The following is a 23,914-nucleotide window of genomic DNA, read 5'->3' on the forward strand; positions in this document are numbered from 1 at the left end:
AGCTCTGATCAGAGGTGATGGAAATTTCCTCTTTCCTAGTGTGATGCTGTGGCACCTCCATCTGTAGTTTCGGAGACTCCTGTGTCTTTTTCGTGACAAATGTCATGCGTTCTGTCTGCATTTGAAAAGATTGAAGTGAAAGAAGTGTGTTAACATTTGTTTATGAGGCATTTTGGACAACAAATGTGTCATGCTAGATAAAGAAAAGTATTAAAATCTGTTTCCTTGCACTCAGTTTTCTGAAGACTTTCTAACTTGAAGAGTTAGATGACCTGACCTGGAAAATGATTTAATAATCTCTTCAAGATTATTTAGCATCTACAGTCTGAAATCTATTCCCATACTGTTCAAAATTAGAAACACCTTGAATTCCTCCCATCTTTCCTGTGGCAGGTTAACATAAGGGGATTTCTTTCAAGTTGGACCCTTTAGATCTTTGCAGTACTTTCTGACATGCTGATGTTTTCCCTGTCCTCTGTCATACACATTCATCCAAAATTGGTAGGTTGGATGTTCTCTCTTCTGGGGGCCGGTCTCGGGAAGGGCTTAGAGTACCTTTGAATCAGGTTGCACTGTGCACTGTCATACGCAGGCCTGTGATGGATCGTGGCACAGTTGGCCTCTGACTGTTCTTTCCTGCCTTTGACTAAGTAAACGTTTCCCTCTGTGCACAGTCATTTATGAAAGCTTCTTTGCGCAATACTTCCATACGCACAACATCTGTCCATCAGCCTTGGCTCTTAGTGTGTGTGTGTGTGTGTGTGTGTGTCTTTCCCTTCTTCCGGTAAAGTCTGATTTTATTAGTAATGCTGAAACTTTCTTGATCAAAGCAAGATGTTGCACAGTCTTTTAACTGGCTTTGTCTTTTATGAAATTATTTATTTGCCATTTACCAGGGGCAATTCTTCAACGATTGCTCACAATTTAGTTGCAAGGACAAAGATTCTCATTTGTCTGATTAACCCAATTACTAGACTTATCAGTTTTAAAAGCATAGCAGAGAAAATCTTTGAGCCTAAATATGATGACTGCTTATCCAGGTAACCTCAGACTTGACATTGCGCTCTTCTAAGTGTGCAGAGGACTGGATGAACAGAAAGTAACTCATATATGCGTGCATATATGAGTGTCCTGATTTTGTTTAATCACTATGTGTATTGTGTGTCAGCAAAGCAACTGGGTTTTTTTGTTTTGTTTTGTTTTTTTTTACTTGTGTGGCATTGACAATTTTTAGTCATCCAGTAGGTGTCAGGATAATGCAGAGCAAATATGAACTGAAAACAAGACTTGGTGAAGAAGTTGACATACAGTTAACCCTCCATTTACCGAGCTGCTAATATATTTAATAGTCTCACAAAAGTGTTGATGCGTGAAACTGTTTATTTGTGTGAGGAATAATGTTAGCTTCATGCACAAAGTTTTTACTCTGTACTTGGAGATGATGAGAACGGGCTTGTATGACGTTGGGGTTTTTTGCCCCCTTTGAAGTAGGACAGACATGTGGAGTCTATTGACTTAAGTCAAATGCTCCCTGTGTGGGATTTAGTTATACAGTTTGTATAGTGGTAGCCCACACACACGCACACACATATGTGCGCGCACGCACGCATGTGTGCGCAGAGACACATTTCCCTCACCTCAGCCCTTAGCTTTTTCTATGTTAATGTTTCTTCATGCTGTTACACCTGTAGAAAGTATCAGCTGCACATGTTTGGGGGTGTTGTTGATTTTGTACTCTAGCACTTTGGATTTGAAATTAAATGGTAACTGTATAGTAAGTAAAATGTTGATGATTAGCCTTACTTTAAAGCTGATTAAGGTTTATGTCCTTGTGCCATATTAGCTGGTTTTGATATAACCCCCTTATATTAGGGGATCTGGGCAAATGAAACATAAAGCCATTATATTAAATGTTTTGTTGCCCTGGTCATGAACCTCTAGGCCTGTTGTGCAGCCGTCTTTATTTATTTATTTTTTTCTTGTTGAAAGAGCTCTTTATTTTCAGTTTCTCCAGCAAGTGAAAAACATAATCGGTTCATCTGAGGTCAGGCACCTAACTGGACTAATCAAACATGCTTCAGTTTGCTCGTTAAAAACGAATAATTGGAGGGGAAAAATTACTAGGAACAAAACAAGGCTGTAACATAATAGCTTAGTTTCCAGATCACTGTCCTGATGCACTGTCTTTAAAGTTGGATAAATCCAGCATTAAAATTTGCAATTTTATTTTAAATCGATTGTGCTATATTCCACCAAAATGATCACTGCATGAATGCATACCTCTCAGTTAGGTGGCAATGAATTGCGCAGACCCTTCCTGTCTCCTGGCCCATGCTCGGTCCTTTTGGCTCACCTTTGGAAGTTTTATATATACATTCACTGTATGACATCTTTACATTGGACCAAGCACATGTTTAGCAACAATTTTGGAATTGGCTATGTAAGCAGGCCACTTGATGAGCCAAATGAAAACCAGTAATGCAATCATCATTGCTCAACTTGGCGCTGAAATATCTACCGTGATTCAGGAATAGACCGCTGTGGGGTTATGGGGTTCTTGCAAGATATTCTTTCCTGTAGCCACAAAAATATGACACCTGTATCACATGGTGAAGGAACAGAGACTTGCTCCCAGAGCTTCACTTGGTGGATTTGGACCAGTGTGGCTTACAGTCTGTTTTTGATTTACTATTACATAATCACTCTGAGACTGCTGTTTTTGAGAAGTTTTCTTTGCTGGGGAAAAAAGCAAAGGCAAACAAAATAACAAACAAGAGACCGGTTCCAAAAGGAACTGTGGTGTTTGAACAGTTTTCAGTTCACAACGGAGGCCGTTTCATCTAGCCACCCTTTTAAACCCCCCAAAGACCATATCTCTCCACAATTAGTGGGAGGTGAACGGGTTTAGATGGAGGCTTCAGGGGGAGCTGGTTACAATTGGCGCCCATAACAATCCCCCTACAATGAAGTGGAGCCACTCAAATGGCTGATAAACAATGTACATGAAGCAAACAGCAGGCAGTGATGGATCCATTTGTGAGGGAGATGGACACAAACTAGCAGTGATGGGATGACAAGAAGTAGGTAGATGTGGACTGGAAGTTTTTTAGCCTGGGCCTACAAAGAATCCGCCAGTCACAACTGAGGGGCCCGAAGCGTGTGACTATTAATTACTGATGGCTTCCCACCATTCGAAAATCAGGGGGCCGCAGACATCAGATGTGTGGAAGGGGCCTGTCATTACCATCACAGAAACAATGCTCGAATTTGGCTGTCATGCATTTTTGCCTAATTGACTATTTTGATGCAGTTTTTTTTTCCCCATTTTGTTTCTGAGGGAGCATGGATGCCACCCCCCACTCACTAGCCTTCATGAGGAGAACTTGGTGGGCTTTCAGCTTCACCCAGCAAGAACCTTCCGGAGGTCCTTTGATGGCAAGAAAAGCCACTGGAGACCTCAGGGGCCTCATTGGCCTCCATTTATATATCAGCACATAACACTGCATTTTTGATTCCTGACAAGAAATGAGTGAGGAGGAAAAGTAACGTGTGAATGGCATACTGTGTGTACGTGAACGTATGTGCTATATGGAGTATGTGTGTCTGCAGGGTGGTGCTTTTATTTTGTGTGTGTGTGTGTGTGTGTGTGTGAGGCTGCAATGAAAGGGGGAGCCCAGGGACCCACAAACCACATGAGGGGTCCCCGAATTTGCATAATTAACTGTTGACACTAACTGTGCTTAATGAAGGCCTATTGAAGTCATTGACCCTTTTACACAGCCAGCCCCTGGGAATGAGACAGAAGCTTCTCCGGCAAAGGTTAAAACAATGTGTCTGGTTAACGTCCGACAAACGTGCCGAAACGCCCCGAACTCTTATAGATTCACTCGCTGGAAAAGGTTACGGCACAGAATGACCTGTGATTTGAAATACCTCCAGATGGTTGGCTTTGGCGTCTCATCTCGTGTAGTTTTCTTAATTTTATCCTTTTAAAATTTGTTTTCAGTAAATATTTGCACATGTTCAGGAATCACTGCCTTATAGGCCTTTGCCCCACTTGACGGATGGCATCAAACAGTCACTGAGCATCATTTCATTTATTCTTTCTTTCACAAATAGTCAGGTCTGAGTACCGTTCTTACAGCTTCATCTGCTCATTTGTACTAACAATTATACCTCTGTTTTCTTTTTCTCTCATTGTCAAGGCTCTAAGCAAAGAAATTCTGAGCATCCAGACATTTAACTAGTTATATTTTTATATTTTTTTTTCCAAGGACATGCCCAAGTGACCTCAAATTTCATAGTCAGTATATTTATGGGAAGCTTGATGTATTTGGGTTTCTCACGTCTGTTATCACTATCCAGGAGGACAACAAGCTGTGTGAAATATGTGATAAGCCACTCTTTCTTTCAATCTTTGTATGTTAACCCCTTTTGTTTCTAAAATAAGGAAAATGGATTGGATTATTTCTTTAGTATTTTATGTTTTCACTATGGCTCAGGTTTCTTTTTCAGTGCTGTCTTGTGTACCAATTGGACAAATTGTTCATGTGTGACTCATAATTACAATAAAATAAAATCAATATTAGAGAAGATTCATAATAGCAAATGTTCAGATATTAAATTGCCTGAATCGTATGCTTACAGGCTTTTTAGCATAATGTTGTCATTCCTTTGTATAACCTTGTAAAGTGGATAATTCACAACTTCTCTTCATAAAAACCTATAAAAAACCCCTTTGAAAATAAATAATAAATAAATAACACCAGCATCTTAAACTGTTAATTTTTTCCTATAAATACTACATCTTGTGTGAGCTGTGCCAGTTAAACGCACCTCAGCGGTGATGAAGTAAGAGAGAAGAGTTGTATAGAATGAAAGCTTGCCTCTCTCACTTCTAAAACCATAGATAAAATCAGTTAGCATGAGCTTTATTGCTTCTGTTAATAGGAAGGATGTAGAAGGGAAACACAGGTACATTGACATTTTACATCAGAAATGACATTGTACACTCTCTGGCTATTTTATTATTGCTGGGCAGCTTCTACTGCAGTTTTTTCTTATAGTATTTGCAGTATATAAAATGTCCTATGTTTTCCTAATGATGCTTTATCTTGAGGTTACGCAAGGAAAAAGGAACCCAAGAAAGCCAGACCATTTTTCATTGTGTAGAAGACCGAATGGGATTTTGTGGTCAACTTGTACCTACTTTGAAGTAGTCAGAGATGCATGTAATTGTATAGTATATTGTGTATGCATATGTGTCGTGTCAGAATTTTGGCTGTAATGTGTAGTTCAACAAGATGTCTTAACCAAACCCAGACAGAATCAAAGGGATTGTACTTGCTTTCTGACGCCTCACTGCCTCTCACTATATCGCCATGTGCAAAAGGTTTTGTTCTTGGGCAACAGTTACTTGGATAAATGGAAACTGCAAACTTCTCAGTTTGTCACTGCTTTTAAGACCTGTTCTGCTGACATGTGTGAGTTGTAAGCTCTGTCAAGCACACACACTCAATCTGGATGCAAGATATGAAAGAGGTCTTCCAGATCGGTGACAGCATGAAGCATGGTTTTCACAGATGTTAAGTTTCCACATAAATATAATGATGTTAGTCTCTTCATTTTTTGTAGTACTCATCATTCATGATCCTTATCTTAGTGAAAATATTCTGTTTTCTCTTTGGCATCACTGCTAGTGCCACACCTAGGGTTGTGATCCGATAGCTCTTCCCATTTGGATTCTGTTCCTGTTCAACAGAGTACAGAGAGTTGTGTCTTACAAATCACAAATTTTGTAATAACTTTACTGAAACTCTCTGTCCAAGTCCCTGAATGAACTCTGGTGAAGATTGTTTGCAAGTGAAAGGGCACATCACTGCATATCCAACAGTGGAGTTTAACAAAAAGGAGTTACCACAGCTTAAAGTTCCACCGATCAGCTTCCTATTTTAAACTTATTAATCATGTCAACATTTCGCATCATCTGCCGCTCCACTCAGGTTTGGGCTATAGGTTGTAAACAAGAATTAAACTAAATAAGAAATGTCAGTATTGATTACTATAGTCAGAAGAGTAGATAGAATCATGAGTTTTAGTTATTTGTAAATTTAGTTTCTTGCAATTTGAAAACAGGTTGCAGAAAGTTGCAGAAAGCTTTGGCTTGCATACTGAGTTTAGATTACATCATCAGCCACAACTATATTCATAATAAGTCATGTCTTTTCTGTTTGTGGGTCAAAACGCTTCCATTTACCATCTTTGGTAGATCTCCAAAATACTCTTCTCTATCCTCTCTCCTAATCCACACACTTTGTCATCAACAGGGTCAGGCTGTTAATATGATCCCCGTGGTTGGGCCTTGTTTGTATCTTATCATGTGAGGACTAGTTCAGTGAAACAATATTATAGATATATTATGATTATTTTTGTGTTACATACAGTCTATATAAAAATCGTCTCGTTCTGATGGCTTTTAATTGTTTGTCAAACCGGAGCCATGAAATGGCTAATGGGGAAAAGTCTTTCACATTTAACGACAAACTTGAAACGTTCCCACACGTTTTTCAGGGAGAATGGGGGACCCTAATTTTGCTTTAATCAACAATCGATTTAGTCATCGACACATAAATGCTGTATGAAAGTGAGCTTTAACTGATGAAAGTGAGATGAGTGCCCTCCCCATCCACCCATCCTTTTTATGTCTGTGAGATGGGGCGCCCCCCACCCCCCTTGGTTCACGCACACTAGTTTCAGGGCCTTCAAAAGGGGGCCCCTTAAGCTTTGATCCTCTATATGGGTGCAGAAAAACATCTTTTTGCCCTACGCTGTGCCCAGGATACCAAAGTTTTTGCCGCCGCAGTATGCTAATGTAGCCAAGCTAATCGCCCTCCCCAATTTAGAAGATTTATTTACCGTAATGGCGCCCAGTGGAACCCCTTCAACCCCCTCATTTCTGTGGCCTCCTTATCTACCCTCTGGATGTCCCATGGAGTAAAGGTGTCCACTGTGAATGCAACTGCCTTGCCACCACTTCACCCTTATGCTTTCTTGAACAAAAAGAGAAGAACATGAAAACAGTCCCGTGGGTGGGCCCCTTAATGCTGTCCCTCTTATTCTCAACCTAATGTAATTTTCCAGTAGATGTCATGAAACACAGAAGCTCCAAGGTAGGCTCCAGACAGATAAATGTGTCGGCTGGGGAGGGGGCTGGGGGGTCTAGTGGGACACGCTGTTTGGATTATATTATTCCTATCAAGATCTTACAGATCATCAGATCTTTCAGACAGTCTTAATCTGGGTTTTGATACAAATTTAGTGATTCCGATTCGATTATCAATATCACTTGGACTTGACTTTGATTCCTCATCAAGTTTCATTGGCTCCATTTTGAGAGTCACCACCATTTCTAAGCAGCAATAAAGAAATTACAGTGCTGTGGGTCAAATGTTTGTGCATGTTTGTTGAGGTATTTCCCTCTTTGTTGTGAAATATATATATATATATATATATATATATATATATATATATATATATATATATATATATATATATATATACATACATACATACATACATACATACATACATACATACATACATACATACATACATATATATATATTTTTAGTCGTTACTCAAAGTTATTATCACAAATATTACATAGAACACCTTTTTTAAAAGTAATGCCGTACATTACTTAATTACTTCCAGGAAAAAGTAATTTGTTATGCTACTCGTTACATTCCTTTCAAGCATGAAGGCATGAAGTTTTGGACTTAGTTAATGAGGGGACACTTCTGTATTCATCAAAAACAAAGTGTAAGTATTAAACTGTAGTGAAAGTGTTCACCTCAGGCTGCACTGTGACCCACGCCTGGCCTCTGTAAATGGGACAAAGTGTGGAACCCGCGCAGTGCTGATCAGTCCCAGATTCTCCTCAGGTGAACTCTTGCCCAGTTTGTTGAGAGAGAGGGAGAGAGACTCACAGAGATAGAGGGATGTTTTTGTTTTTCTTTCTTTTTTTTAATAGTAGGTCAGTGCCTCAATAGAAAATCTTTGATAAACTAAACGAGAGCTTGTTTTTCAAGCTTCGTTTGTAGAAAATGAACATAAGATTTTAGGCAGGAAACGCAGGCTACAAAAAGCATCTGTAAAAGCTGTGTCACAGTGACTTTTGCAAATGTTATGGATGCTTGAAAAGCATTCAGCATTGCAAAACTATCATGCTTCTGTGTTTCCATCTCTTGGGAGATGGTGTGTTGTTTTTATGGGGGGGGGGTTAAACTTGATAATATACCCTGTTAATCATAGCATGTCTATGAGGTAATCGGTATGAATCACTGAATCACATCTTCCTCAACACAGTTATTAGACTGTAGATCTCTCAGCTACAACATTAAAACCATTGACAGGTGAAGTGACTAAGAGTACTCATTTTGTTACCATGCAGTGTTCTGCTGGACATTCATTCGGGTTTTATGTGACACATGCCACCCACCTCATGGCAGCACCACTTCCACACAGCGGCTGCTTCCTTGAGTGAATACATCCTGCCAACAAGCAAAACTGTTCAGGACCGGCGTATACCCGGCTTGCAGTGCAAACATCCTCCACTGTGGAGATCTCGTGTTCACAACCTTAACGGTTTAGTGTATGTGGTGTAGGTTTGCTTTAATCTAACAAAAGTCCTTAGGAGCCCATTGAATAGTTGGCTACCAATTTATCATCCACAGAAGTTCAGAGTAACATTTTAATGCAATAATTATACAAGAAAGTTGACCACAGAACTTTGATATTACTTTGATACTGTGTGTAACCTGTTGTTCTAGAATTTCTGTCAGTACACTACACAAATAAATTGTGGTTATTGTTTGAGATACAAAGATCAGGGCCTTTGCAATGGCTATGGGAATGGTGCACATTGTATACTTTGTGTTTGTTTGCATATGTGAACCACAGCAGCGGGTACTTACTGCCACATCCAGATGGTGCTGGAAACAAACAGGGCTACGCTGTAGGACCCCTCAATAGGACCGTCTAGACTGGTCCCTGACCAGACAGATACAGCCTCCCATCAACTTAGCGTTTGTCAGATTTATGGTAATGGTCCTGCAACAGTCTTCCTGTCAGTGACATCAAGATTTACAGCACTGACACCCACCCCCCACTCCCTGCCACACACATACACATATATGCCATCCTCATTTTGAACACTCCCTTTATCCCACACACTCCTACAAATGCTCCCTCCCTGCCCCAGCCTCTTTTCTCACTGCATCCTTCTTTTCTTAGTCCCTGCTCATTGCTACTGGAAAACTGATAGCCACCAGCAGGCCTCGTCTATACAGCTTGGAGTTGTGGAAGTTCTTGTGTGTGCATGTCATTGAGGTTGGTAAGAAGGCTGAGACATGAAGTCCTCACGTCTCCTTCTCTAACTGGATCAGGAACCCCAGTGGGGAAAAAAAGACCCTCTCGGGGTGGCAAACCACCCAAGCCCCCTCTGTCTCCTCAACAAAAGGGTGTGTCAGGGTTTCCTGTTAATCCTCTGTGATGAAGCTTGAGTGTTTTCGGGGTGTTGAAGCAGGGAGAAGTGGTGGTGTAGAGAAGCCCGGGGGGTGTATGGGTAAGTTAAATTGGTGTGGTTTGGCAGTGACTCAGAGATACTGAGCTGTGGAGATTTTAGAGGGTAAGGAGCAGAGGGGAAGAAGGGATACATTATTGGTGGTGGAGTGCAACTGGAGGACAGACAGAGAGCCCCATGTATGCGGATTAGCGTCTCCCCCTCTTTCATGTCGGTGTTTTTGGGTGGTAACCTGATCCCTGGGCTCTAGCACTAGTGAGCCCAGTGGGAAAGGCTTCCTGACAGATATCCCGTCCATTCTCAGCCCAAGTGTTTTTCCAAGGCTGCTCCTCTGCCTTTGATCTGGCCTTCTCCTCATCCAGGCAGGGTCACAAGCTACCATGTCAGGCCAGATAGGAGAAGGCTAACATTGGAGCTGCTTACTGAAAAAGGGAAGTGAAGGGGTTAGGGGGGAAGCAAGTAGATGCTTCAGTTTGTTTTTCGAAGTCCAGATTTATAGTCTAGACATATCTTGGTTGTCTTAAAACTGGACTCAAGGTTCCAAAGAGTCTGTCACGTTAACTTGTTTAGCCAAATTAATGAAGGGAGTTTGCTTCTGTTCGATGGTGGCAGGCAGCACCCATTAGTTTTTCTCTTTCTGTGTTTGCTGCCATGAAACTGATTCTCAGAATTAGTGGAAATTTGATACATGAAGGTTTTAGAGCCATTTTTGTTACTTAAGTTACAGTAAATGAGTTGGTGCAAAGCTTTGCCCTTTCCTTTGCAGTGTAAAATATGTGGTATGTTCCAGCAAAAAGCTGGGGGGCGCTCTAACTTCACTCTGTGACTTTCTGTGCATGTGTGTGTGCGCGCGCGTGTGTGTGTGTTCTAGCTTGTCTCCTTGTCCAGACACCTTAACGTCAGGGCAATAGTGTTTGAGCTCTGAAACGAGGGCCAGACAGACAGAAGTGGGATGAATGAATTGGGTAGCGGGGGTGATAGGGGAGAGAGACAGAGAAAGTGAGAGAAAGAGAGTGGATGTTGCTTTCGAATAAAGGGATGATGTGCCTGCAAAACGGTGACAAGCAAATCAGCTTTAAAACAAGACCTCCCCGTAAACACAGAGACAAGCTGGCATAATGGGTTGTGGGTTGTTTTGTCGACTTAAGTAAGACATGGTCTACTTCACCAGACGGGATGTTGAGCTAGCGCAGACAGGGTCATCTCCTTATTGCTGTATGTCTGTCATTTCAGTTCAGCAGCCTTCTGAGATATTTTGTTTTAAGCTGTTGAAGTCAACAGTAGACATATTCAGCATGCCCTGCATCAAAAACATTCCACACAACTGGATGTGTATTGTCGAGGCACATGGAACGGGAGCGATGCGTATCCCCCAAATGTTCCAGTGTACTCTTTCTGTGTGTGTGTGTGTGTGTGTGTGTGTGTGTGTGTGTGTGTGTGTGTGTGTGTGTGTGTGTGTGTGTGTGTGTGTGTGTGTGTGTGTGTGTGTGTGTGTTCAGGGATCTATTTCTGATGCGGGGTAATGAATGGCACCTGTTTAGTGTCCTTAACTGGCCATCATTTTTGAAGTGCAGTAAATCTTGTATTTCATCACCTGTAGCTACAGTTGAAAGCATATCAGAGTTCTCACTGCCAAATCCACATGGCATTTGTTTTTACTTGCAATTAAGGTATAAGAAAACAGTCATTCGTGCTTGTGCTGATAGGCATAATGCTGGTAGCATCTTGTCTGCACCAGTGGAAGAAAATCCACTGCTATGAGAGGCATGTGTGGTTAGAAAAATGGCAGTAACACTTAAGCATGCCAAATTAATGGTCAGAAATATGTGCTATGTTATGAAGCAAAATAACGGGTGGAGCGTGGTTTGGTGTGGTGCAGACCTGGGCCTGAAGCAATCTGTGATTTTTGGAGTAACAACAGTCTGCAGTAACCTAGCATGGGAAGAGTCCATTGAGTAGCCTTGTGTGTCTAGCACGTCTCTCTCACCCCTTAACGAGAATGGCATGCAGTGCGCCCCACACACCCCCTACCCTCACTGTACTGAACCACACTGTGTCCCACTGTTCACCCCCCATCCAGCTTCAAAGTGGCAAATAACAACAACTGAAGGGGGGGAGAAGATGAATGAGGATGAATGAATGCAGCCATCCACCCACCACCACCCCCATTTTGCCTGCACACCCTCTCCACCTCCCTGCTTCTCCCTACACTACCTTCATACCTCACAGCCTGCCTCTCTATACATCCTCTCCACTGCAGGCCTGTGTTATGACTGTAGCTGGTGTGTTATTACACACATAGCTGTTAGCACTGCTCCTCCATGGGGACACCCATATAAAGGACTGTCATTTCCAAAGGTCAGGAGTGAGCCCTGCACGCAAGTGTTGTCCCGACACTTGGTCTGGAGGGGAAAAAAAAAAAAAAACCTGCTTGCCCATACTCTTTGTCTGTCTGTCTGCAGTGGGCATGACTACTGAGGCCAGTGTCTTGGGTGTCCTTTCTGTTTGTTTGTTTTTTCCCTCCTCCTCCTCCTCTCTTCTATCCTGTCCCTTCTGTTGTACCGGAAGTCAGTATGTGCAGCTTATGTGTTTGCAGCCAAGGGGGAGGCCGCAGTTACTTCTTGGTATGCCTGTGTGTTCCTGAATACCAAAGGCTAAATGTGATACAGGAGTTTTTAAGCAGGCATTATTATACTCATTAGCACCATGACTCTGATGAGTGCAAATAGTTCCGACTTACTGGCTGATGAGTAATCTACCTTTCAACATGGTGTTTTACATGCTTAATGGGCAGGACAGGGGCTAAAAAGGGCACTTATGCATCTGCTTGACAGATTTTCTTCATGTATAATTTGCGGTTTTTTTCAGCCACTTTTTTTTTTTTTTTTTTTTTGCAAAATGTATAATGTGGTTAGGGCAGTTGACTTAGTCATCTGGCACTTACTCCATATAGATCAATAAATCCCCTTATTTCCAAAGGTTTACAGAATTTTCGTTCTTTTGTCTCCCTAAACTGTTTTTTTTTTTTTTTTCCTCCAAAAACACTAAACACTGGATAAACATTTGCAATTACTCAGTTGCTGAAGTTGAAGTTTCACCCCTTACAATAATATTCTGCAGAAATACAGTATCTGAACTTTTCTGGCAAAGCATTTTTTGTCAGATTTTGTTAAGTTTGGGTAATGTTAGCCAAACATCCTGATAAAAATATTAAGACTTAAAGATCGTAAGGATCCAGAAAGATTGGTAACCATTACAGGGTAGTATTTATGTAGCTGTCATGAGTATTTCTGTAGCAGAATTAGTTGATGCTGCACACCTGTTGAGATGTTTTAGCAATATGCAGAAACCATACTTGTTATGTTACCGTTTCCAAAGATCCAATTTTTAACAGAATAGGTATGAAATCAGCGTTTCCAAGCTGGCATATTTGATTTCTATGTTCTCTGTGTCTCCTTTGACAACACTAAAGTTTAATTTAATAACTTCAACAAGATCAAAGCTTGTCCATACAAACTGAAAGCTTGTTGGGAGCCTCAATTTGGAACATGCTGTCATGCCACTGCCTATTTTCCGGTCCTGTGGTGTCTCGACAGTAGCAAGAGAGTACGAGAGTGAAACATGAACTAGTCTTCTGTGGGTATAGCGGCTTCCCTCTATCCCACATTTATTACCTCTAAAAATACAAATACATTTTCTAAAAAGAGCCTGGCTCTTTTTCCATCCAACCACGTCAGGTGAATTTACACCATGACGGTTTATGTGTCACTGACAAAAATGTTTTCATTTATTAGTTTTTTTGTTGTTGTTTTGTTTTAAGTCTATCTGAATCCTTTAGTCAGTGGGACTCTTTGCCTTGATCTTTTTCAGTCCCAAAATCCATGTATATATCATGTGTTAACCATATGCAAATGAACAAACTTGAGGTCAGGAGGGTCTGTGGAGACATTGTTGGAGTGCTCGCTATACCATGTGGTGTGGCTTTGAGCATTATGTGAAGTAAAACATTGGGAGGAAAAAGAACTGCAGCAGTTTTCATACATCATTGTCCTTTTAAACTCTTGATATGGGAACCCCCCATTATTTAGATGAGGCTAAATGCTAATAAGCTCAGTGTCTACTTGAGCTATGCTCTGCTAGGAGGCCTAATTATGTCACCCATTAAAAGTCTTGGCATCTTTTTAAAATTGGAGGCCTGGGGAGCGGGGTGTTTCTTTTTCCATTTTTTCTGTCATGCATCTTTCTCTTGAGGAGAAAACGCAGCCTGGCTACATCTTCTGTGATATGATTCTCATTTACATAAAGCCTAGCTAATCAACTTTCACAACAACAGTGAGGTAATGTCTAGGCAGGTCTTTCAGGAAAGCACAACTAAAACATGTCCAATCCTATAAGAGGCAACTAATCAATAGAGTCTATATAAAATGCTTGTCATTCCCAGAGTCTTTTGCCAGGAAGATTGACAAGTGGCCTCATTGGTTTTATTTTTGATGAGTTTCTGTAGATGTTTTCCTTTATCAAAGTATACGTTACTGTATGGGTTGAATACAACTGAAAACTCAATTTCAGCTGTTTGTATAAATACATTGGAGATTTATGGAAGCAGTCATCATTGGACAGTCTCTGTGATTGTGCTGTTGGTCTCAGTGCCACATTGAGTATGTGGTTGACGGGGAGGGGCATGTCTCGAAGTAGGCAAAGGCCTTCCGACATATTTATTTTTCTCCTGTGAGCCTTTTGAGCTAGCTCTCCTCGTCAATCTTGAGCTGTCAAAGAGGGCCAGAGGTGGGAGCTGCCATCTCTCTCTCACAGGGGCCACTGTGTACATGGGGACCCCAGGGTCAGGGCCTGGATGCTCCTTTAGTAACTGTTGTGAAATCACAACTCTCTGGTGGGAGTAGTCCTCTCATTCTGCTCCCACAATGGGGCAGCACCCTTCTTCAATACCTTTTTAAAAACAATGTTTACTCCTGGATTAGCAATTATTTCATAGGGCTCGGAATACTCGAGTTATTCAACTCAAAATCTATTTGTACCTGCTCAAGTTCTTCCATCTTCACTTTCCTCAACCCTTCTTTTTAAACATCAGCTGTCAGTCCCCTTGGCTGATAGCTAGGGTAGTTTTCACCTTCTACAGAAACCTGTACATGTAGCTTCAGAGAAGAGAAGAAAAGAACCCAATCAAACCAAGTTTGTACATGTGCTCTTCTATCTGACACGCGTGTGTTTCTGATCTTACAGTTTTTCTGGAAAAGGAGAATGTTTCCTGTTTGAGCAGACTGGTGGGTTCACCAAGGAGTCGGGGGGGCTCGGGTTGCTCAGCCGACGTCTGGTTCTGCTGAAGCAGATTCCCCACATCTCCATCAAACGGCAGTCCTGTTTTGGCATGACTCTGAAAACTGACCCCAGTAGTCATTGATGTCTTGGGCTCTGTAGATGAACTGAGGCTGAAGCACTTTGTTTTGTTCTCCTCCAATTTAAAAGCGGCAATGGATGCATCTTGTAAAATTGCTCTTTTATTGGATGTTCATTTGCTTCTTTTAACTTGAGATAAAAAGGCTTTTATAGCAGCTTAAAGCTGGAATTTACAAACATACAGACCAACTTGAAAACTGATGATGAATATTTGTTTATCCTCTCATTAGTTTAACTGCTTCTGCCCACCAAGGTATTCTTTTTGTACCGATGGCAATAAGACTGTTTAACTCTTCCTCACTCTGTAGGTGATTCTCCTGAGACTATTACCTATGTTATTCTGTTCCCTCCAGACCGTGCAATATTACCCAAGAGTACTTATTGAATATTTGTTTTCATCCCCCCATCATATGCTGCTACTCCCTTCATTCTATTGCACAATACTTGTCACTTTCTAGAACCGCCTGCACTGATAGTTTAGTTATTTATTCACCAGGATATAGTTATGTATATTACTTTGTTAGAGTTATCCGATTATTTGTCTTGCACTATCCTACTGTATATTACTGTACACTATTCTTATTGTATATATTGTATATCTTATATCTATTTCATCTGTTTCTCGGTCTCTCCTGCTGCTTTGAGCATGTACATGACAAAAGAATTTCCCTCGGGATAAATAAAGTTGTTCTTATTCTTATTCTTATTATTTTTCTGATGGCACACCTGGACAGCATGCACACAGATGTGCAGCAGTTCATGCAGACTTGCGCATGTTTTTACTTCTTGTTAAAGTCTCTGAGCACAGCAACAGTGTGTTGAGGAGGGTCGTCCTCTGACATGAGCAGTAGGAAATCTTGTGTTGATGTTCTTGTACTTGAAATGTGATATAGTAGATGGGTAGGAGACTGTGTGTGTGTGTGTGTGCGTGTGCGTGCGTGTGCATGCGCGTGTGTGTGCGTTAGTCTGCCCTGCCATGTCCAGACTGGTTCCTGTCTTGCTAATAAAAGAGATCTCTTTTTAGTTTTGGATACTGATCTCCCCACACAAGTTTAAAGTTCTCATTCACGGTTCACACTGCATTTGCCCCTTAATGTCTCACAGCAGGCCCTCAGTCCCAGGCTGTGATTCATGGAGTGACAGGTCTGCCTCTGGCTGCCATAAGGGCCCAATCAGACAAGGTTTACATGCAGACAAAAACGTGTTGGACCAGCACTTGGATGCATGCATCTAACCCCTTGATTGAATATAATTTGTCAATGACATTTTCTCTATGTGGCATGATTAAATTAAATTGTACATGTAAAAATCATGGTAGTGTCATTCTTTGTCATGGTGCATTCTTTTTATTAAGCTTTCTGCTCGATCATTTGTATACTTTTGCTCCTTGTACATCAGCTGCACGTGTTCCCTATACTCGACCTGTTTTTTGACATGAGGTGTGAATTTTTGTTTTGCCGTATGAAGACAGAAATGCCTGTGAGAGTTTTTATGCAGAGTTATGGAGGCAAGAATTTATCCTAAGAATTGTTTTCATTGCAAATGCAGAATTATAGCGGTCTTCCCTCCAATTCCCTATTCTCCCCCCCGCCCCCCCCGTCGCGTGGAATTGTTTTCCAATGCATTCATTGCTTTGTATGCTTTGTTTTAGTGTTTTCGGGCACTGTGCTGTAAAGGACCCCCACCGCCGAGACCAGAGTATGATGTGGTGTGCATTGGCCTGACAGGTGCTGGAAAGACCAGCTTGCTCTCACGCCTCTGTAGTGAGAGCACCGATGGCATAGTTCCTACAACAGGTATGTGCTTATAAGACATGGATCAGTGGAAAAGAAGGCATAAAAAATTAAGCATGCACCCTCTGCTGTTGTACCTATCTCCCTTTGCTCACATGTGTTCTTGCAATCTTTCTCTTTTTTAGTCCTTTGTGATTCGAATCTGAAGGACATCATGCTCTTGAAACAGACAGATAGTACTATCCAGGTATTAAAGTTTTCCAATAGAGGAAGGACTTTTTCCAGTCCCAGTGTTTGTGCCAGAATAGATGTCAGGATGTCACCTGCCAATACTTGGTTTTTCTTTTTCAATCAAGTGGCAGGCTGGTGTTATGTCCAGAAAAGAAGGCGGTTTCAGGGTTTGCACATCATTCTTGTGGTAGTCAGCACTCTGCTTTCCATATATGTAATCCCTCAAGAACCCTGACATTCCTGTCTCCTTCCCGGGCTTTGACAGCAGCAGTGTTGAGCTGTTGCAGAAGTCCCACTTTAGATTTACTCTTTTTTCCAGGAGAAGCTAAATATAACGTAATTCCCAAATGTGCTGCCTGTAACAGTTAGTTTGCATTTTTCTGTGTCACGGGGTGTGTTAGGTGAGTGAATAGCTCTCTGTGCCTGCTGATGAGTAAGCCTTAATAGATAAATGAGAAAATTAGTGTTCATCTCTGAAAGCAGATTTAGCTGTCAGCACTGTCCATCTGCCAAATGTACAGAAGGAAGAACGGGAAGGCCAATAAAGGGGGAACTCTCCTGCTAATACTCTTACTTCCTGCTTCATAATTGTGCACTGTTGTAATGTACATAGTGATTAATTTAGATGCTTGTAAAATCATAATCTGCTTTCACATCTCTCCTCCTATTTGTAAATGTTGTCAGGAAATGAATTCCCACCAAGACAATTTACCATAATTTGAGCAACATTAAATTTTGCCCTTTAGTGGGTTTCTCTACCATTTCCCACTCTTTCCCGTACGCAGCCGCATAAACAAACCACATAATACACGATAGTACTTAGTTGTATCCTCCGCTAACCCCAACATAGAACAAAACACTTTTCTGTTTAGCTCTTCTTGTTTTTCTGTTTTTCTAAAACTGGACCACACAAAGTGTTTTTCTTTCATGTTTATAACACAAATATGTTGTCAGTCCTGTGTGTGTGTTCACCAGCTGGTGGTTTGGAAAAGGTACACCAAATATCCCGGGGAAACCTAATGATAAAATGGATTTCTTTTTCTTTCCTTTTTTTCTTTCTTTCTTAAAAAAAAAATCCACTTTCTCACTATTGAAAAGTAAATGTAGCCAGCATTCCTAAAAGCTGACTCTCATCACTCCTAGCATGTGCTGGACACACACACACTGACACAGAGGGAAGTACAATTTCTTTAGGTGATTACAATGATGGATTTTCATTGTTTTCTTTCCTCTCAGGTTTCAGCATCAAAGCAGTACCCTTTCCAAATGCCATCTTGAATGTAAAAGAACTTGGAGGTAAGAAGTAAATGCAGGAATTCAAGTTTGTAACGTCTGCATTGGCCACTGGAACAGTAACTGCATCATGTGGTTATTGGGATTTTCTGTTTTCTTTGTATTACTGTAGGGTCTTTACCTTACAATATAAAGTGGATTGAGGCAACGGTTGTTGTGCCATAATGAATTTTTTCTTTTTTGAAATCAGTACTTTATGATCTGTTTACCCACCAAACCATGGCCAGCTTCTTTTTCCAAGGACATCATTGGAATATTGGAATATTTTGTTCCTCGATTACAAAACACTCATATGTTGCACAGGTATACAAAAGTGCATATGTGACCAGTTAGATATATACTTTAATGGTTTTCATCCACAATAAAATTTATTCTGTCATTACCACATCTCTTCAATTGAAGTTTACACAAACGGGCACAAACGTCAAGAATGGGGAAAAAGTGTTTCTTTTTGTGACCTGTAGCATGACATCTTTCAGACACAGACATGTATGTATAGACGTCAGATGTGTTAGTGTGTTTGTTTTTTGTGTGTTTTAAATTTCCAATGCTGAACAACGTGCACCGTATTATTCCTGGAAATGTACAACACTCGAGGAAGCCATTAAGTTGAGATGAGGAAACCTGAGGTGGAGGATGGGATAAATAAACCGAGCTAATGCAATCGAAGTCCTTAAAGAGAGCCTTGAGAAATAAAAGGAATGGATTGTTTTGTAATTTCAGTTTCCTGTGCATGACAGGTGCAGTGCATATTTTCAAGGATCACCCAACTTAGGCGTCTGAAAAGATGAAGTGCACACACTCACACAAATACAAAAAGAGGCACTGGGGGGGGACCACCAACGAGGGAGCTACCAAATTTGGACAGAACGCATTAGGGGTTTTTTTTTTGTTTTTTTGTTTTTTTTTCAAACTAGGTTTTTCTGGATTGGGTCAAAGCCAGTCTGGTGGTAACAGTGGTAACATGATTGTGGTTGGAAAAACACTGGTCCCACGGATGACACACTTGATTTAGAGACGTTAGTATAGGCTGCCACCACAGAAAAGCGTGATGAAATCTGTTCTCTCTTTCTCTTAGCCCTCCTGCCTGGACACTTTACTCCCCTGCTCCTTTCCTTGTAAATACACAGAACACAGGCATTTGAGTGATTTATGTTGCCATCCGATATGGATGTATTGGAGATGGTAAAAACAAGCACATGTTTTGACGCCTCTACTAACTACCTTTTTTTTGAGGATATTGGATATTGTGTGTGAGAAAAGGTGTTGATTTGCAGCCATTATTTTTTCCCTGCGCAGGCATCCACCTTTTCTTCCAGTTGTATATGACGCAAATATATAATTGGAAGAGTTTATGCTCTTGCATAATTTTCCACTGGTCAGTTTTCATACAGAGACCCTCAGAGTGTCTTCTGATTATGGCAGGCTTGTTCTGCACAGTTTAAAACTTACTCAACACTTCCCACTTCTGTCAGTATTCTTTTATTCCTCCCTTCTCCCTATGGCTTTTAAACAAGCAAACATGCCTGGTTTAGTTTTATGTTATTTTGCACTGCATCAATGATGCAGAAAAATGATACAAGATGTGACGCACAGACATCAGTGTTCCTGACCCCGAAACCCTTGTTTTACACAATGCCTCTGTGGCTTGTTCTCTTTACTCAGCCCTGACTAAGGCAAGGGAAGACGCTCTTGTTGAGAAGTGTCAGGATGTGAAGCACTTCCTGTGTATTTCCTTCCCATCCCACCGGAAAGCCTATTGAAGATCAGTGAGGAACTGACACTTAACAGTCCGAAAGGTAAAGCAAGGTTTGCGTATGTAGGTGACGTATGTGCCCTAGGTCAGATGACCTGTTTGTCAGTATTTGTTTGTTTGAGTAGAGCACGCAAACCATTTAAAAGACACAAAGTCACATAAAACTTCCTCACAAAAGCGCAAGCATTCAAGCTTTTTATTTTTTTATGTGCCGTTCTTCATTTCCTTGGTTTTGTAAGCCTTATTATTGCTCAACCTTTTACATCTGGGAGACAAAGGTAGTTTCAGCTGAACTGGGAGTATGGGAGTATGTTAAGGTCAACATTTCTGGCATGCAGCAAAATCTTTCATAAGTTGAACTCATGAACATATGAGGAGAATACAAACTTGACATGATCAGAAATTGTCCTTTGTCACACGTAGCAAGCAGCAGGAGATGTTTTGCATCAGTTCTTTCGTTTTTCTTTTACTTTATTTCTATAGTGCCAAATCACAACAGCGTTCACCTCATGGTCCTTTTATATTGAAAGGTAAAGACCCTACAATTACACAAAAAAAACCCCAACAATCAGGTTAAAGATATTCCATGCAGCTGATTCTGACATTTGCACACACAATCACCTTCATTGGGTAATTTCTAGGAAAATTAAGGGCTGCAGTGAACTTATGAAAATTGGGTATAGAGATGAGATTGTATTGGGTCGCACCACTTAACGTTGGAATTCAGGTATTTTCAGTACCAAGCTATACAGTCTATCTTTGCAGACATGGATGTGAAAGAGTAGGCCGTACCTAGATCGGGCATAAATTCGAGCATGGTACAGCAAAAGGAAACCAACCAGCAACAAGTCAGCTTGTGAAAGCTTTTCCCACATAGATATTCAACAATTAACTATAAGTGTTACTGCAAGGTAAAAGCGCTTATGTACCAAATTATTCAGACCATGTGAAGTTAGAGTGCAGTCTCACCGAGTGCTGAGGTGCATTGTGTGTAAAAGTCACCAAGACCCTGCTGAGACCCAGTAACTGCTGAGTTAAAATCTCCTCTGCCATTAACATCAGCACAAAAGCTGTGTACTGGGAGCTTCATGACATGGGTTTCTATTGCCAACAGCTCCTATAGGAGACCCTGTAATTTTGATCATACGGTGTTGCACTTGGAGTTCACTTTAAAATATAAAAGGCTGTAAAGACACAATTTTACCTAAGTATTTCAGCTCTGTTTTATCTAAAGGACTGGAATGGTTGTGCATTGGTCATGCACAATTAGATCCACCTACATGGTGGATCTGTGTATTGTCAGCAGGGGGTAGTATCAAAATATGCAGAAAACAAATGAGCTACGCTTATGTGTTTGGGCTGTTGTTTGTGCTTCAGCTTAGCCTCCACTACAGAGTAGTCAGAGGTCATAATGTATGTGTGTTGTTTTGCGTGGTAAACTCTGCTCTTGCGTTCCACCTATGCATGCTATCTGTGCCTTCAGGCAGCACAGTGTTGTCTTTATTTTTTCTTTGTTTTTGGAGTACTGCACACAAGCATGTTGTTATATTGAGCTATACTACGCCAGTAAATCCGTACTTAAAGCATAATTAGCTTGTATTTTACTTGACACCCAAATAAACTTTTTTTCCAAGGCTTCCGTGCTTCTGCATATTGCCGAACCTAACTATAGCATTAAAATGCATGTGACCTACAGCTCAGTGCTGTGTCTGAACTCTTTCTACACGTAGCATGGGGCTCTGGAGCAGATCTATCCTGGCAACGTGCTGCTCACGCTGTAGATTCTGTGTAGATGCCGCATAAGTCTGGTTATGCATTTTTAAATCGCCGTGCTTTGAGTGCACTGGACCAGATTGTCATATCTACAAAATGTACTATAGACGAAAGGCACAAATCAACCTTTGGGAAGGCATGCCATGATGGATGTTACCAGGCTGGGTGATATGTTTGTCTGACTCATGCTTTTGTTACTAACTTATTTTAATTTGTTCTCTGGTATTTACTCTGGTTTTGTCTTTTCCTTCTGCCTACCATACTGTCTGATCTTTAATATTGTGTCTGTGCTGTTAGATGTTCTCAAGAAAAAGACAAAAAAAACCCAAAACAATGTCTCACTTTGTTTTACTCCTGTCAAGCTTCCCTTATTGATTTAGACACATTGTCTGGCCTTGATAAAACACCCTGCTCGTATCAGACAAGGCTTGTCTGCCGTGCCAGTCAGTGTATTTAGCTTGTAAATAACTTAGTAATTTCCACTTCTCTGCAGGATTGACAAAACTTTGCTGCGAGAAGAGTATGACAGGATGAAAGAACAAAAATAAACACATCCAAGCCTGATTTAACCCTAACCTGGAGAAGATGAATCAGAATAAGTTGGATTCCACCTCTGAACAGGTTATTTGTAAATTAAGATAAATGTGCATGGAAAAAGACCAAAAGTGTGATCTCATTGCAGAGTCTGTCTGCTCTGAGGCGACAAAATCCAAATAATCTTCTGCTCTGTCTTAGCTTTTTATTTAAATAGTGACACAGTCAATCAGTGTCATCAGTATGCCATGCTGTATTAGCCTCTCGGGACTAATTAGAAATTATAATTAGGCGTTAAATAAATAAATACCCAGAGAGAACTGTGCCTTCTTTAATTCTAGGATGGAAGCATGAAGCGACTGATACTGTTCATTTATTCAGCGGACAACAACACTGCAGCAAAACTGCATCATTTTTTGTACTTATCTTTAGTCTGACACACATTAGCTACTGTGCCAGGTATGAGGATTAGGTGGGAAGGGCACCTCCAGTGTGACTGTGTGTGTGTGTGTGTGTGTGTGTGTGTGTGTGTGTGTGTGTGTGTGTGTGTGTGTGTGTGTGTGTGTGTGTGTGTCTACATGTGTGGACAGTGACATGACGTCAAGTCTAGACGGGCCATTTCACAGTGTGCATTCATGTCACGCAGGGACAGCTGATGAAGTGACCCTAATAGTCACAACACACTGCTGTTGTTCTGTAGCGATGTGGCTGGGGTTAGACATTTAGACATTTGATTTGAATAACAGCGCTGCATCTTTGTACATGCAGAGGTGTTGTTTAAACAGGCTGTAGACTATTTGAAACAAGGCTTTACATTACTTTGTTATTTTTCATTACTATACATTCATTATTGGTGATAGTTAATGAATATTGATATGGTGTATGATTTTTAAGTTTGACCTTTTATTTCTAGATTAGCATGTGTGTGTCTGTGTGATCCTATTAATGACTGTATACAGGTGCTGCATGTATCATTATTATCATATAGTTGAAAAAGAAATCCCAGAAAAGCCTTTAATTCTTAAAGTTCCTCTTTCCAAGGTAAATCATAGTGCAACCATAACATCTTAATAATTAATAATGATGGTCGTTTATTTAAAAAAAAAAATACTACAAAAGTAGTTTATTTAAATAGCATTTGGAGCCTTGCCCAATTTTTTTATGAATGGGATTTTATCAGCTTAATTTTGTGTATGAATAAAGTACAGTTACTCATTCAATTTTCGCTATTTGCCAATACACATTTGGTGCACATAGGTGAAGATTTAGTAGTTAATTAAAATTACACAGTGTCTGTTTATGCCTGTAACTGTTAAGATGAGGAAAACGATCACTGCAAATAAATAGAATTTAAAAGCACTTGTAAGTGTTTTCTCGTTTTAGAAGCAAGTTTGCATTCATTTATCCCTCTAGTGTCAGTAACCCCAAATCATTTAATGTTGCACTCAGTAGCACCCACTTGGAAAAGCTGTGGAGTAAACAAAACTGATTTGCATCATTCAAAATATTTTGTAGACACATTTCTGCTGAGGACAGACACACTTTGTTTCAACCTCCAGTTTCAAGTGAAAATGTCAGCAGTGGGATAGATATGAA

The 23,914-nt window shown here is 40.7% G+C and overlaps 1 protein-coding gene across 3 annotated transcripts in view; it reads left to right on the forward strand.

The window, feature by feature from the left end:
- LOC116311037 (ADP-ribosylation factor-like protein 15) overlaps positions 1 to 23,914 on the forward strand; it is a 96,944-nt gene that overhangs the window by 22,479 nt on the left and 50,551 nt on the right. For all 3 annotated transcript variants that reach the window (XM_039620551.1, XM_039620549.1, XM_031728039.2), the window contains 2 exons: positions 16,650 to 16,794; positions 18,199 to 18,258. In XM_039620551.1, the coding sequence (XP_039476485.1) occupies positions 16,650 to 16,794; positions 18,199 to 18,258 (205 nt within the window). The remainder of the gene's footprint in view (positions 1 to 16,649; positions 16,795 to 18,198; positions 18,259 to 23,914) is intronic.

This window comes from Oreochromis aureus, linkage group 12, assembly GCF_013358895.1.
Source record: "Oreochromis aureus strain Israel breed Guangdong linkage group 12, ZZ_aureus, whole genome shotgun sequence".
Taxonomy (NCBI): Eukaryota; Metazoa; Chordata; class Actinopteri; order Cichliformes; family Cichlidae; genus Oreochromis; species Oreochromis aureus.